The sequence below is a fragment of the Protomyctophum bolini genome, assembly GCF_963924005.1.
Source record: "Protomyctophum bolini genome assembly, chromosome: 12".
Lineage (NCBI taxonomy): Eukaryota > Metazoa > Chordata > Actinopteri > Myctophiformes > Myctophidae > Protomyctophum > Protomyctophum bolini.
Genome location: NC_137873.1, coordinates 2,916,403 through 2,933,764, shown reverse-complemented (window position 1 = coordinate 2,933,764; position 17,362 = coordinate 2,916,403). Strand labels below are relative to the sequence as shown.

The 17,362-nt window shown below is 36.8% G+C and overlaps 1 protein-coding gene across 1 annotated transcript; it reads left to right on the top strand.

Annotated features, from left to right (window-relative positions):
- Nucleotides 1-1,073: 1,073 nt before the first annotated feature.
- On the top strand, nucleotides 1,074-2,120 carry LOC308325405 (outer mitochondrial transmembrane helix translocase-like; the record flags this gene model as incomplete). Its single annotated transcript, XM_080777892.1, has 1 exon — nucleotides 1,074-2,120. One exon carries the CDS (start codon nucleotides 1,074-1,076, stop codon nucleotides 2,118-2,120), a length of 1,047 nt encoding a protein of 348 aa, XP_080634018.1.
- Nucleotides 2,121-17,362: the final 15,242 nt, after the last annotated feature.

The window sequence follows — 17,362 nt, the reverse complement described above, 5'->3', positions numbered from 1 at the left end:
TGTCTTGGTAGGTGTTATGACTGAGCTTAACATCCATCTGTGTTCAGCTGACATTTCCTCAAAGTCAGTGGGTTGTTCTTGATGAGTCCCCATAGCTGGAGCATACGGTAGTGAACTGATAATGTGGAAAGATGAGATGAGATGTGTGTATATATAATTCATAGTGTACATTATGGGCCATTATAGTGGTTGGGACTCTGTCGACTAGCGGTTCCATTAAACCAAGGTCAATGTAGACATCGTTCTCATTGATGTGCATTTATACAGTAGATCATAAAGGAGTTATGACATGTGTAATGGTGGCTGATAACAATGTTGTACCAATGACAAGCCGTCCTGTCTATCTGACCTTGGTGGCATATAAAGGTCATCCATCCAATGCAGATGACTCTGGGACAAAGCACAGCTGAAGACCTACTTCACCTGTTCTGACATTCCATATGTGGATCTGACCATCAAACCCTGTACACTCAAGACATGCTCCTTATATGGCCAGTACAGAATTAATTCCATGTTAATCTGACCCCCCCCATGCCAAAGCGCCAGCGCTCGCCCAGCAGTCTTCCGTCAACGAGGCGGATGCGTGCACGCGACCATCTTACTGGTCTTCAAAAGATGGCACCCCTCACAAAAAGATATGTACAGTAAAGAAAACAGTTTTGTACTATATGCCAGAAAGCCCACCCAGTTTTTCTAGTCTGTAATATGGTGTGGTGATCGACCAAGTCAAATGAGGTCAGTGAATACGTCATGGTGATGACGTAAGCAGGTCAGCATAAAAGCAGACCCACACAGTGTGAGAAGTGCAGTGTGAGCCAAAAACAAAGTCTTAATCGTTTACAAAGGGAGCCCCTCAACTTCCACAGTGCCATCCTCTGAACTAACAATAGGCGGGTACTATTCCTGAAGCGTGGGGTCAGACATCGCTGGTTACGCTCTTACTGGACACTATAGTATTTTTGAGATTGTGTGTATTATTATTATTGACTTTACTAGCGCAAAACACGGACGTGACGAGTCGTTGTAGTGCGTGGTAGGAGATAACTCGAGGTGCGATTCTCAGCAGAGACAACATGGCACATCTGGGACGCAATGAGGCCATCGTGGGCCATCTCTTCATGCTTACCACATGTGGAGCCCTCACCTATCTCGCCTTCAAATGGATAGACACCATCGATCCCACCAGGAAGAGGAAAGTGGAAGCTCAGGAACGGGCAGAGAAGCTGATGTGTCAGATTGGCGTTGGGAACGTTAAACTGTCAGACTATGAGATGATCATAGCAGCTCTTCTGGTGGACCCTCTCGGTATGCACACGACGTGGCGTGACATCGCCGGTCTTGATGAGGTCATAGCGGCGCTGAAAGGCACGGTCATCCTTCCTGTTCAGAAGAAACACCTGTTTAGAGGCTCCAATTTGTTAAAGCCGCCTAAAGGTGTGTTGCTGTACGGCCCACCTGGCTGTGGTAAGACGCTCATCGCCAAGGCGACAGCCAAGGAGGCGGGGTTTCGCTTCATCAACCTGCAGCCGTCTACGCTGACGGACAAGTGGTACGGTGAATCAGAGAAGCTGGCTACTGCCGTGTTCACATTGGCTTTTAAACTACAGCCCTCGATTATCTTCATAGACGAGATAGATTCGTTCTTGAGGAATCGTTCCCTTTCGGATCACGAGAGCACAGCCATGATCAAAGCTCTGTTCATGAGTCTGTGGGATGGACTGGATACTGACGACGACCATCAAGTGATTGTGATGGGAGCTACTAATCGTCCTCAAGATATAGACGCAGCCATCCTGAGGAGAATGCCCTCTAGGTTTCACATAAAACAGCCTAGTCGGAAGCAGAGAGAACAGATCCTGAAAGTGATCTTGAACGATGAAAGGGTGGATTCGTCTGTGGACCTCTGTGATGTTTCCAAGGAAACCGAGGGATTTTCAGGAAGTGACCTCAAAGAGATATGTCGCGAGGCCGCACTGCTGTGTCTCCAAGACTTTGTACAACCCCTAAATGAATCTGGTTCGGAGGATTCTATCCGTCCCATCCAACAGTCGGACCTGCAGAAGGCCATCAGTAAGATGAGGGAAAGTAAAACGGAAATCAAATTTGGCTTTGGTTTGTGAGATTTGCCCCGAAATGACTCTCACAGGCAGACAGACCCCTCTTTTATAATAGACAGTTTCTCCTCATTACAGAGCCACGGCATTAAAACATAATAAACATTGGGTCGTGTCGATCTCGAGATCTACATGAGAATGGCGTGGCTCTCATTTGCATCTCGGAAGTAACTCGGAAGAAAGTTTGATCAAAAAATAAGTAACTTCACCAGCCTGTAGTAAGTCGTCAATGACTGACCGTCACTGACGTATGACTCCAAATGTGGGCGAGGTTTCAAGCACAATCTGAGCCTCATTTTACATCCATCTTTATTATTGTAAAATGAAAGTAAAATTGTTTTAGGACCATTATGTTGTCCTGTTTGTTTTTCTTTTCAGTAACTCCAAAAAGGTGTTCACTCTGTTACAATTAAATTAACTATGTACTGTCATCATGAACGGAATAAATGATTAATTCTAATTGCACATTAGAAAAAACACCGGTTTGAAGTGAGGATCAATGGGAATTTAATGTTTGTGTATAGGACAAAGTTTGTGGACGGACACCAAAAGCTGGATATAGGAGGGGCTAGCCCTCCTCAAAAACTGTTTGAATGCAGTTTACCTTGCCTTGCATAATGTCAATAGTAATAGACGTGATGCCTGATGACGGTGACCGAAACATTGTATCAATATATATTTTCTTTCAGTGTGTAGGTCTCCCCCTTTTCTTTTGTTCAAGTTCATTAGGACGACGCTCCTGTCCGTCTTTGTAGGTGTGCAAAGGGACTTTATTCTTCTACAAATAATTTAGGGAAATACTTGCTTTTCAGACATTTTTTATACGGTTACAATTCAAGTGAGAACATTTTAGTGCCATTCATCTACAATTTATAAACCTCTGTCTGTCTCAAGCCCAACACACGCTGTCTGCGAACGCCGCGCGTCAAAACAGCCGCCTCTGTTATTTTCAATGAACCTATCCCACACCGGCGGCGTCCGGCGTGCGTTCACGCCTCGCCTGACGCTCCGATACGCCACTGTTCTATTTTCCAGGCGTTGTCGCGTCGCTGCGCACCCGGTGTGTGTTGGGCTTACCTCTCTCTCATCCATCCTATTGCCAGTAAATTGGCATAATAATTTGTGTAAAGCTAAACATCCTCTTTACAACGTGGCCAAAAACACAACTTTACTCAAATTAGAATGTATTGCCTATAATGAGAGGATCATGCAGCCTCGGTGACAAAAAGGCACATACTTTTGAGCATCTTGCTGGAAAGTGTGATTGTTACATACTAAGCATTTAAAGTATGAGGAATAAAGTACTGTTGTGTTCATATAACAAAGATTGGGTATTGTGTAAGACTGACGTTATGTATCTTTCAGGACCTTTCACTGCTTCGGCTCTGGTCTCAGACACCGTGGCGTATTTTTTTTGACATTCCGTTTCTCTCCAAAGTTGAATGTTGCCAAACTTGCCACTACTATTGGAGCAGCCATAAACTACACAGGTTCATCCAGATGTTCTGTGCATCTTTGTAAAGTTAGTGTTAGTAAAAAGCAGGTAAAGGAGTAACGTTTGAGCAGTCTAACATCAGTCACTCTACCATTCAATGTAGTAGAAGAGCTGGCTGTTTACACCGCAGATTATCAGATATGTCGTCTCCGCCTACAGGAAATACGTTTGCTGCGGCCATGAGACCCATTTCTGAATTTGTCTATACTGCAAGTTGTTAACACAAAAAACAAAATACATACATACATGGATGCACCTGGGACGTATCCTCAGTGATGTACAGTATCCCAAGGCCATCGGGGTTTCGGGTCTCCCAACATCATACCCCTCACTCAGGTGACCCAGCCGGGGTCAGTCCCATTAGGGAAAAACCAGGGCCACACAATCCGTTCCTCCTGAACTACTCTGCCGGGACTGGGAGGTACCATTCTGGCGCGTGGAAGGACTAGGCTCTGTGGGTTGACCCCTGGGCCCCTCCTACGTCTCACCAGGTCCACTCCTGCTCTCACCAAGTCAGGCCCTGTGCGTTGCACCAGGCACTTTATTCAGGAATGGTGGATTCTCGAGCCGCAACGGTTCCGCAGGCTCCACCTTGCCCTTGGTGGTGCCGCAGGCTCCGCTTGAGGCTTGAATGGCCCTCCACATTACTGCCGCGGGTAATATTACACCTAGTATGTTCACTATGTTGCACATCTCTCAGCCTTGAGGGCAGTGGTCAGAAAAGTACAAAGTCCGGAAATTTAAAAATGTATTTAGGTAAAAGTATCAAAGTATTTGTATCGATGTGCTTAAAGTACCAATAGTAGAAAGTACTCATTATGCAGAATGTCCCCTTTTCACAAGTTTTAGAACTACAAGCTCACAATGCGTCCCGTTGCTTGTAGATCGGCTATTTTCAGATGCATATAAGTAGTATAATAGTGTGGTGGCACAGTACCAAATCTGACCACTAGTGGCGCTAGTGAGCAATTAATGCATAATTTGCATAATTAATTATGCAAATTAGTAATTAAAATAGATAGATATAAATAGATATAATTAGCATAATCATAAATAATAAATATCCATAAATATAAATATCCATAAATATAATTAGCATATAATAGTTTATAATTAAATAATAATAAAAACTAATAATAGGTTATTTATAAAATGCATGATGTATGGTCCCTGCGTCACCATTTGCCATGTCCCCAACATGTAAATTTTGTCACTGGGGTTAAGGTGGGGGGGATGGTCGCTAACCTCAGGCAATATTTATTTAGGGCAGGGGGGTCACTGTCTTAAGGGGGGATGGGCTCTAACCATGGGCCAGGTGCGACATGCAAATTAAATGAAGCGAGGGGGTGTGGTGGGGGGATGGGCACCCCCCTCTTTGTGGAATGCTAGGTGCCAGACATGCAAATTAAATGAAGCGGGGGGGTGAGGTGGGGGGGTGGTATCTAAACAGGTGCAAGTTAGATAAACAAGGGGGTGGGGTGGGCTCTAACCAGGTGCTAGTAGTAAAATGCAAATTAGATAATCACAAAGGTGGGGGTCCTTATCTTTGAAGTGAATTGTATGCATAAATTAATCAAGGTAGTATTTAAATTCCTTACATACATTGACAGTGGGTGTGTGATTCCACCTAGTGGTCAATATCTATATAAATATTTACACTGCAATACCATTTATGCCCTGATGTGATCTCAGTCATCTAGGGAAATGTTTTTCAATCATTGGTCTGGGGACCACCAGTGGTCCTTGAATGTAATTATTGTGTAAGTCAAGGATATCCCCCTAGTGGTCAATTTCTATAAATATATTTACAACTGCAATACCATTTATGCCCTGATGTGATTTCAGTCACCTAGGGAAATGTTTTCAAGCAATGGTCTGTGGGCTACCGATGGTCTTTGAGAGGGTTCAGGTGACCCTCCCCAGCTAAATCATGGAGAGTTGGTAACCAAATAGTCTCCTTATAGATCTTTAACTCTATACTTTTCAATTTTTTGTGTTTTGAATTTTTATGTTTCATGGTGTCCTAAGGTGTATGGTTTATTGTCTGTCTTGTATTATTTTTGGTGTTTTGTGTTGTGTCTTTGAATATTGTATGCTTCATGTGGTACTAATGTGTTGGGGTTATTGTCTGTCTTGTATTATTTTTGGTGTTTTGTGTTGTGACTTTGAATTTTTATGGTTCATGTTGTCCTAATGGGGTTGGGTATTGTATATCTTGTATTATTTTTGTGTTTTGTGTTGTGTCTTTGAATTTTGCATGCTTCATGTGGTACTAGGTGTTTGGGTTATTGTCTGTCTTGTATTATTTTTGGTGTTTTGTGTTGGGATCTTTGAATTTTTTATGTTTCATGTTGTCCAAATGGGTTGGGTATTGTAAATCTTGTATTATTTTTTGTGTTTTGTGTTGTGTCTTTGAATTTTGCATGCTTCATGTGGTACTAGGTGTTTGGGTTATTGTCTGTCTTGTATTATTTTTGGTGTTTTGTGTTGGGATCTTTGAATTTTTTATGTTTCATGTTGTCCAAATGGGTTGGGTATTGTAAATCTTGTATTATTTTTTGTGTTTTGTGTTGTGTCTTTGAATTTTGCATGCTTCATGTGGTACTAGGTGTTTGGGTTATTGTCTGTCTTGTATTATTTTTGGTGTTTTGTGTTGGGATCTTTGAATTTTTTATGTTTCATGTTGTCCAAATGGGGTTGGGTATTGTAAATCTTGTATTATTTTTTGTGTTTTGTGTTGTGTCTTTGAATTTTGCATGCTTCATGTGGTACTAGGTGTTTGGGTTATTGTCTGTCTTGTATTATTTTTGGTGTTTTGTGTTGGGATCTTTGAATTTTTTATGTTTCATGTTGGCCAAATGGGGTTGGGTATTGTAAATCTTGTATTATTTTTTGTGTTTTGTGTTGTGTCTTTGAATTTTGCATGCTTCATGTGGTACTAGGTGTTTGGGTTATTGTCTGTCTTGTATTATTTTTGGTGTTTTGTGTTGGGATCTTTGAATTTTTTATGTTTCATGTTGTCCAAATGGGGTTGGGTATTGTAAATCTTGTATTATTTTTTGTGTTTTGTGTTGTGTCTTTGAATTTTTGCATGCTTCATGTGGTACTAGGTGTTTGGGTTATTGTCTGTCTTGTGTTATTTTTGGTGTTTTGTGTTGGGATCTTTGAATTTTTTATGTTTCATGTTGTCCAAATGGGGTTGGGTATTGTAAATCTTGTATTATTTTTGGTGTTTTGGGTTGTGTCTTTGAATTTTGCATGCTTCATGTGGTACTAGGTGTTTGGGTTATTGTCTGTCTTGTATTATTTTTGGTGTTTTGTGTTGGGATCTTTGAATTTTTTATGTTTCATGTTGACCAAATGGGGTTGGGTATTGTAAATCTTGTATTATTTTTTGTGTTTTGTGTTGTGTCTTTGAATTTTGCATGCTTCATGTGGTACTAGGTGTTTGGGTTATTGTCTGTCTTGTATTATTTTTGGTGTTTTGTGTTGGGATCTTTGAATTTTTTATGTTTCATGTTGTCCAAATGGGTTGGGTATTGTAAATCTTGTATTATTTTTTGTGTTTTGTGTTGTGTCTTTGAATTTTGCATGCTTCATGTGGTACTAGGTGTTTGGGTTATTGTCTGTCTTGTATTATTTTTGGTGTTTTGTGTTGGGATCTTTGAATTTTTTTATGTTTCATGTTGTCCAAATGGGGTTGGGTATTGTAAATCTTGTATTATTTTTTGTGTTTTGTGTTGTGTCTTTGAATTTTGCATGCTTCATGTGGTACTAGGTGTTTGGGTTATTGTCTGTCTTGTATTATTTTTGGTGTTTTGTGTTGGGATCTTTGAATTTTTTATGTTTCATGTTGTCCAAATGGGGTGGGGTATTGTAAATCTTGTATTATTTTTTGTGTTTTGTGTTGTGTCTTTGAATTTTGCATGCTTCATGTGGTACTAGGTGTTTGGGTTATTGTCTGTCTTGTATTATTTTTGGTGTTTTGTGTTGGGATCTTTGAATTTTTTATGTTTCATGTTGTCCAAATGGGTTGGGTATTGTAAATCTTGTATTATTTTTTGTGTTTTTGTGTTGTGTCTTTGATTTTTGCATGCTACATGTGGTACTAGGTGTTTGGGTTATTGTCTGTCTTGTATTATTTTTGGTGTTTTGTGTTGGGATCTTTGAATTTTTTATGTTTCATGTTGTCCAAATGGGGTTGGGTATTGTAAATCTTGTATTATTTTTTGTGTTTTGTGTTGTGTCTTTGAATTTTGCATGCTTCATGTGGTACTAGGTGTTTGGGTTATTGTCTGTATTGTATTATTTATGGTGTTTTGTGTTGGGATCTTTGAATTTTTTATGTTTCATGTTGTCCAAATGGGGTTGGGTGTTGTAAATCTTGTATTATTTTTTGTGTTTTGTGTTGTGTCTTTGAATTTTGCATGCTTCATGTGGTACTAGGCGTTTGGGTTATTGTCTGTCTTGTATTATTTTTGGTGTTTTGTGTTGGGATCTTTGAATTTTTTATGTTTCATGTTGTCCAAATGGGGTTGGGTATTGTAAATCTTGTATTATTTATGGTGTTTTGGGTTGTGTCTTTGAATTTTGCATGCTTCATGTGGTACTAGGTGTTTGGGTTATTGTCTGTCTTGTATTATTTTTGGTGTTTTGTGTTGGGATCTTTGAATTTTTTATGTTTCATGTTGTCCAAATGGGTTGGGTATTGTAAATCTTGTATTCTTTTTTGTGTTTTGTGTTGTGTCTTTGAATTTTGCATGCTTCATGTGGTACTAGGTGTTTGGGTTATTGTCTGTCTTGTATTATTTTTGGTGTTTTGTGTTGGGATCTTTGAATTTTTTATGTTTCATGTTGTCCAAATGGGGTTGGGTATTGTAAATCTTGTATTATTTTTGGTGTTTTGTGTTGTGTCTTTGAATTTTGCATGCTGCATGTGGTACTAGGTGTTTGGGTTATTGTCTGTCTTGTATTATTTTTGGTGTTTTGTGTTGGGATCTTTGAATTTTTTATGTTTCATGTTGTCCAAATGGGTTGGGTATTGTAAATCTTGTATTATTTTTTGTGTTTTGTGTTGTGTCTTTGAATTTTGCATGCTTCATGTGGTACTAGGTGTTTGGGTTATTGTCTGTCTTGTATTATTTTTGGTGTTTTGTGTTGGGATCTTTGAATTTTTTATGTTTCATGTTGGCCAAATGGGGTTGGGTATTGTAAATCTTGTATTATTTTTTGTGTTTTGTGTTGTGTCTTTGAATTTTGCATGCTTCATGTGGTACTAGGTGTTTGGGTTATTGTCTGTCTTGTATTATTTTTGGTGTTTTGTGTTGGGATCTTTGAATTTTTTATGTTTCATGTTGTCCAAATGGGGTTGGGTATTGTAAATCTTGTATTATTTTTGGGGTTTTGTGTTGTGTCTTTGAATTTTGCATGCTTCATGTGGTACTAGGTGTTTGGGTTATTGTCTGTCTTGTATTATTTTTGGTGTTTTGTGTTGGGATCTTTGAATTTTTTATGTTTCATGTTGTCCAAATGGGGTTGGGTATTGTAAATCTTGTATTATTTTTGGTGTTTTGGGTTGTGTCTTTGAATTTTGCATGCTTCATGTGGTACTAGGTGTTTGGGTTATTGTCTGTCTTGTATTATTTTTGGTGTTTTGTGTTGGGATCTTTGAATTTTTTATGTTTCATGTTGTCCAAATGGGGTTGGGTATTGTAAATCTTGTATTATTTTTGGTGTTTTGGGTTGTGTCTTTGAATTTTGCATGCTTCATGTGGTACTAGGTGTTTGGGTTATTGTCTGTCTTGTATTATTTTTGGTGTTTTGTGTTGGGATCTTTGAATTTTTTATGTTTCATGTTGTCCAAATGGGGTTGGGTATTGTAAATCTTGTATTATTTTTTTGTGTTTTGTGTTGTGTCTTTGAATTTTGCATGCTTCATGTGGTACTAGGTGTTTGGGTTATTGTCTGTCTTGTATTATTTTTGGTGTTTTGTGTTGGGATCTTTGAATTTTTTATGTTTCATGTTGTCCAAATGGGGTTGGGTATTGTAAATCTTGTATTATTTTTGATGTTTTGGGTTGTGTCTTTGAATTTTGCATGCTTCATGTGGTACTAGGTGTTTGGGTTATTGTCTGTCTTGTATTATTTTTGGTGTTTTGTGTTGGGATCTTTGAATTTTTTATGTTTCATGTTGTCCAAATGGGTTGGGTATTGTAAATCTTGTATTATTTTTTGTGTTTTGTGTTGTGTCTTTGAATTTTGCATGCTTCATGTGGTACTAGGGGTTTGGGTTATTGTCTGTCTTGTATTATTTTTGGTGTTTTGTGTTGGGATCTTTGAATTTTTTATGTTTCATGTTGTCCAAATGGGGTTGGGTATTGTAAATCTTGTATTATTTTTTGTGTTTTGTGTTGTGTCTTTGAATTTTGCATGCTTCATGTGGTACTAGGTGTTTGGGTTATTGTCTGTCTTGTATTATTTTTGGTGTTTTGTGTTGGGATCTTTGAATTTTTTATGTTTCATGTTGTCCAAATGGGGTTGGGTATTGTAAATCTTGTATTATTTTTTGTGTTTTGGGTTGTGTCTTTGAATTTTGCATGCTTCATGTGGTACTAGGTGTTTGGGTTATTGTCTGTATTGTATTATTTTTGGTGTTTTGTGTTGGGATCTTTGAATTTTTTATGTTTCATGTTGTCCAAATGGGTTGGGTATTGTAAATCTTGTATTATTTTTTGTGTTTTGTGTTGTGTCTTTGAATTTTGCATGCTTCATGTGGTACTAGGGGTTTGGGGTTATTGTCTGTCTTGTATTATTTTTGGTGTTTTGTGTTGGGATCTTTGAATTTTTTATGTTTCATGTTGTCCAAATGGGGTTGGGTATTGTAAATCTTGTATTATTTTTTGTGTTTTGTGTTGTGTCTTTGAATTTTGCATGCTTCATGTGGTACTAGGTGTTTGGGTTATTGTCTGTCTTGTATTATTTTTGGTGTTTTGTGTTGGGATCTTTGAATTTTTTATGTTTCATGTTGTCCAAATGGGGTTGGGTATTGTAAATCTTGTATTATTTTTGGTGTTTTGGGTTGTGTCTTTGAATTTTGTATGTTTCATGTGGTACTTCAAAATATTATTAATACAAACAGGCGGCCTGTTGTATTAATATAATATTTTGAAGTACCACATGAAACATACAAAATTCAAAGATCCCAACCCAAAACACCAAAAATAATACAAGACAGACAATAACCCAAACACCTAGTACCACATGAAGCATGCAAAATTCAAAGACACAACCCAAAACACCCAAAATAATACAAGATTTACAATACCCAACCCCATTTGGACAACATGAAACATAAAAAATTCAAAGATCCCAACACAAAACACCAAAAATAATACAAGACAGACAATAACCCAAACACCTAGTACCACATGAAGCATGCAAAATTCAAAGACACAACCCAAAACACCAAAAATAATACAAGATTTACAATACCCAACCCCATTTGGACAACATGAAACATAAAAAATTCAAAGATCCCAACACAAAACACCAAAAATAATACAAGACAGACAATAACCCAAACACCTAGTACCACATGAAGCATGCAAAATTCAAAGACACAACACAAAACACAAAAAATAATACAAGATTTACAATACCCAACCCCATTTGGACAACATGAAACATAAAAAATTCAAAGATCCCAACACAAAACACCAAAAATAATACAAGACAGACAATAACCCCAAACCCCTAGTACCACATGAAGCATGCAAAATTCAAAGACACAACACAAAACACAAAAAATAATACAAGATTTACAATACCCAACCCATTTGGACAACATGAAACATAAAAAATTCAAAGATCCCAACACAAAACACCAAAAATAATACAATACAGACAATAACCCAAACACCTAGTACCACATGAAGCATGCAAAATTCAAAGACACAACCCAAAACACAAAAAATAATACAAGATTTACAATACCCAACCCCATTTGGACAACATGAAACATAAAAAATTCAAAGATCCCAACACAAAACACCAAAAATAATACAAGACAGACAATAACCCAAACACCTAGTACCACATGAAGCATGCAAAATTCAAAGACACAACACAAAACACAAAAAATAATACAAGATTTACAATACCCAACCCCATTTGGACAACATGAAACATAAAAAATTCAAAGATCCCAACACAAAACACCAAAAATAATACAAGACAGACAATAACCCAAACCCCTAGTACCACATGAAGCATGCAAAATTCAAAGACACAACACAAAACACAAAAAATAATACAAGATTTACAATACCCAACCCATTTGGACAACATGAAACATAAAAAATTCAAAGATCCCAACACAAAACACCAAAAATAATACAAGACAGACAATAACCCAAACACCTAGTACCACATGAAGCATGCAAAATTCAAAGACACAACCCAAAACATCAAAAATAATACAAGATTTACAATACCCAACCCCATTTGGACAACATGAAACATAAAAAATTCAAAGATCCCAACACAAAACACCAAAAATAATACAAGACAGACAATAACCCAAACACCTAGTACCACATGAAGCATGCAAAATTCAAAGACACAACACAAAACACAAAAAAATAATACAAGATTTACAATACCCAACCCCATTTGGACAACATGAAACATAAAAAATTCAAAGATCCCAACACAAAACACCAAAAATAATACAAGACAGACAATAACCCAAACACCTAGTACCACATGAAGCATGCAAAATTCAAAGACACAACCCAAAACACCAAAAATAATACAAGATTTACAATACCCAACCCCATTTGGACAACATGAAACATAAAAAATTCAAAGATCCCAACACAAAACACCAAAAATAATACAAGACAGACAATAACCCAAACACCTAGTACCACATGAAGCATGCAAAATTCAAAGACACAACCCAAAACACCAAAAATAATACAAGATTTACAATACCCAACCCCATTTGGACAACATGAAACATAAAAAATTCAAAGATCCCAACACAAAACACCAAAAATAATACAAGACAGACAATAACCCAAACACCTAGTACCACATGAAGCATGCAAAATTCAAAGACACAACACAAAACCCCAAAAATAATACAAGATTTACAATACCCAACCCCATTTGGACAACATGAAACATAAAAAATTCAAAGATCCCAACACAAAACACCAAAAATAATACAAGACAGACAATAACCCAAACACCTAGTACCACATGAAGCATGCAAAATTCAAAGACACAACACAAAACACAAAAAATAATACAAGATTTACAATACCCAACCCCATTTGGCCAACATGAAACATAAAAAATTCAAAGATCCCAACACAAAACACCAAAAATAATACAAGACAGACAATAACCCAAACACCTAGTACCACATGAAGCATGCAAAATTCAAAGACACAACACAAAACACAAAAAATAATACAAGATTTACAATACCCAACCCATTTGGACAACATGAAACATAAAAAATTCAAAGATCCCAACACAAAACACCAAAAATAATACAAGACAGACAATAACCCAAACACCTAGTACCACATGCAGCATGCAAAATTCAAAGACACAACACAAAACACCAAAAATAATACAAGATTTACAATACCCAACCCCATTTGGACAACATGAAACATAAAAAATTCAAAGATCCCAACACAAAACACCAAAAATAATACAAGACAGACAATAACCCAAACACCTAGTACCACATGAAGCATGCAAAATTCAAAGACACAACACAAAACACAAAAAAGAATACAAGATTTACAATACCCAACCCATTTGGACAACATGAAACATAAAAAATTCAAAGATCCCAACACAAAACACCAAAAATAATACAAGACAGACAATAACCCAAACACCTAGTACCACATGAAGCATGCAAAATTCAAAGACACAACCCAAAACACCATAAATAATACAAGATTTACAATACCCAACCCCATTTGGACAACATGAAACATAAAAAATTCAAAGATCCCAACACAAAACACCAAAAATAATACAAGACAGACAATAACCCAAACGCCTAGTACCACATGAAGCATGCAAAATTCAAAGACACAACACAAAACACAAAAAATAATACAAGATTTACAACACCCAACCCCATTTGGACAACATGAAACATAAAAAATTCAAAGATCCCAACACAAAACACCAAAAATAATACAATACAGACAATAACCCAAACACCTAGTACCACATGAAGCATGCAAAATTCAAAGACACAACACAAAACACAAAAAATAATACAAGATTTACAATACCCAACCCCATTTGGACAACATGAAACATAAAAAATTCAAAGATCCCAACACAAAACACCAAAAATAATACAAGACAGACAATAACCCAAACACCTAGTACCACATGTAGCATGCAAAAATCAAAGACACAACACAAAAACACAAAAAATAATACAAGATTTACAATACCCAACCCATTTGGACAACATGAAACATAAAAAATTCAAAGATCCCAACACAAAACACCAAAAATAATACAAGACAGACAATAACCCAAACACCTAGTACCACATGAAGCATGCAAAATTCAAAGACACAACACAAAACACAAAAAATAATACAAGATTTACAATACCCCACCCCATTTGGACAACATGAAACATAAAAAATTCAAAGATCCCAACACAAAACACCAAAAATAATACAAGACAGACAATAACCCAAACACCTAGTACCACATGAAGCATGCAAAATTCAAAGACACAACACAAAACACAAAAAATAATACAAGATTTACAATACCCAACCCCATTTGGACAACATGAAACATAAAAAAATTCAAAGATCCCAACACAAAACACCAAAAATAATACAAGACAGACAATAACCCAAACACCTAGTACCACATGAAGCATGCAAAATTCAAAGACACAACACAAAACACAAAAAATAATACAAGATTTACAATACCCAACCCATTTGGACAACATGAAACATAAAAAATTCAAAGATCCCAACACAAAACACCAAAAATAATACAAGACAGACAATAACCCAAACACCTAGTACCACATGAAGCATGCAAAATTCAAAGACACAACACAAAACACAAAAAATAATACAAGATTTACAATACCCAACCCCATTTGGTCAACATGAAACATAAAAAATTCAAAGATCCCAACACAAAACACCAAAAATAATACAAGACAGACAATAACCCAAACACCTAGTACCACATGAAGCATGCAAAATTCAAAGACACAACCCAAAACACCAAAAATAATACAAGATTTACAATACCCAACCCCATTTGGACAACATGAAACATAAAAAATTCAAAGATCCCAACACAAAACACCAAAAATAACACAAGACAGACAATAACCCAAACACCTAGTACCACATGAAGCATGCAAAAATTCAAAGACACAACACAAAACACAAAAAATAATACAAGATTTACAATACCCAACCCCATTTGGACAACATGAAACATAAAAAATTCAAAGATCCCAACACAAAACACCAAAAATAATACAAGACAGACAATAACCCAAACACCTAGTACCACATGAAGCATGCAAAATTCAAAGACACAACACAAAACACAAAAAATAATACAAGATTTACAATACCCAACCCCATTTGGCCAACATGAAACATAAAAAATTCAAAGATCCCAACACAAAACACCAAAAATAATACAAGACAGACAATAACCCAAACACCTAGTACCACATGAAGCATGCAAAATTCAAAGACACAACACAAAACACAAAAAATAATACAAGATTTACAATACCCAACCCCATTTGGACAACATGAAACATAAAAAATTCAAAGATCCCAACACAAAACACCAAAAATAATACAAGACAGACAATAACCCAAACACCTAGTACCACATGAAGCATGCAAAATTCAAAGACACAACACAAAACACAAAAAATAATACAAGATTTACAATACCCAACCCATTTGGACAACATGAAACATAAAAAATTCAAAGATCCCAACACAAAACACCAAAAATAATACAAGACAGACAATAACCCAAACACCTAGTACCACATGAAGCATGCAAAATTCAAAGACACAACACAAAACACAAAAAATAATACAAGATTTACAATACCCAACCCATTTGGACAACATGAAACATAAAAAATTCAAAGATCCCAACACAAAACACCAAAAATAATACAAGACAGACAATAACCCAAACACCTAGTACCACATGAAGCATGCAAAATTCAAAGACACAACACAAAACACAAAAATAATACAAGATATACAATACCCAACCCCATTAGGACAACATGAACCATAAAAATTCAAAGTCACAACACAAAACACCAAAAATAATACAAGACAGACAATAACCCCAACACATTAGTACCACATGAAGCATACAATATTCAAAGACACAACACAAAACACCAAAAATAATACAAGACAGACAATAAACCATACACCTTAGGACACCATGAAACATAAAAATTCAAAACACAAAAAATTGAAAAGTATAGAGTTAAAGATCTATAAGGAGACTATTTGGTTACCAACTCTCCATGATTTAGCTGGGGAGGGTCACCTGAACCCTCTCAAAGACCATCGGTAGCCCACAGACCATTGCTTGAAAACATTTCCCTAGGTGACTGAAATCACATCAGGGCATAAATGGTATTGCAGTTGTAAATATATTTATAGAAATTGACCACTAGGGGGATATCCTTGACTTACACAATAATTACATTCAAGGACCACTGGTGGTCCCCAGACCAATGATTGAAAAACATTTCCCTAGATGACTGAGATCACATCAGGGCATAAATGGTATTGCAGTGTAAATATTTATATAGATATTGACCACTAGGTGGAATCACACACCCACTGTCAATGTATGTAAGGAATTTAAATACTACCTTGATTAATTTATGCATACAATTCACTTCAAAGATAAGGACCCCCACCTTTGTGATTATCTAATTTGCATTTTACTACTAGCACCTGGTTAGAGCCCACCCCACCCCCTTGTTTATCTAACTTGCACCTGTTTAGATACCACCCCCCCACCTCACCCCCCCGCTTCATTTAATTTGCATGTCTGGCACCTAGCATTCCACAAAGAGGGGGGTGCCCATCCCCCCACCACACCCCCTCGCTTCATTTAATTTGCATGTCGCACCTGGCCCATGGTTAGAGCCCATCCCCCCTTAAGACAGTGACCCCCCTGCCCTAAATAAATATTGCCTGAGGTTAGCGACCATCCCCCCCACCTTAACCCCAGTGACAAAATTTACATGTTGGGGACATGGCAAATGGTGACGCAGGGACCATACATCATGCATTTTATAAATAACCTATTATTAGTTTTTATTATTATTTAATTATAAACTATTATATGCTAATTATATTTATGGATATTTATATTTATGGATATTTATTATTTATGATTATGCTAATTATATCTATTTATATCTATCTATTTTAATTACTAATTTGCATAATTAATTATGCAAATTATGCATTAATTGCTCACTAGCGCCACTAGTGGTCAGATTTGGTACTGTGCCACCACACTATTATACTACTCATATATAGGGATATCTAGGGGAAGTGGTTAATGCATGTTCTGTAGAATCTACAAAGTAAGTAAGTTTTCATATAGGGCCAGTGCATAGGGAGGAGTTTCACTCAGAACGGGTTATTCTGGTTGCCAT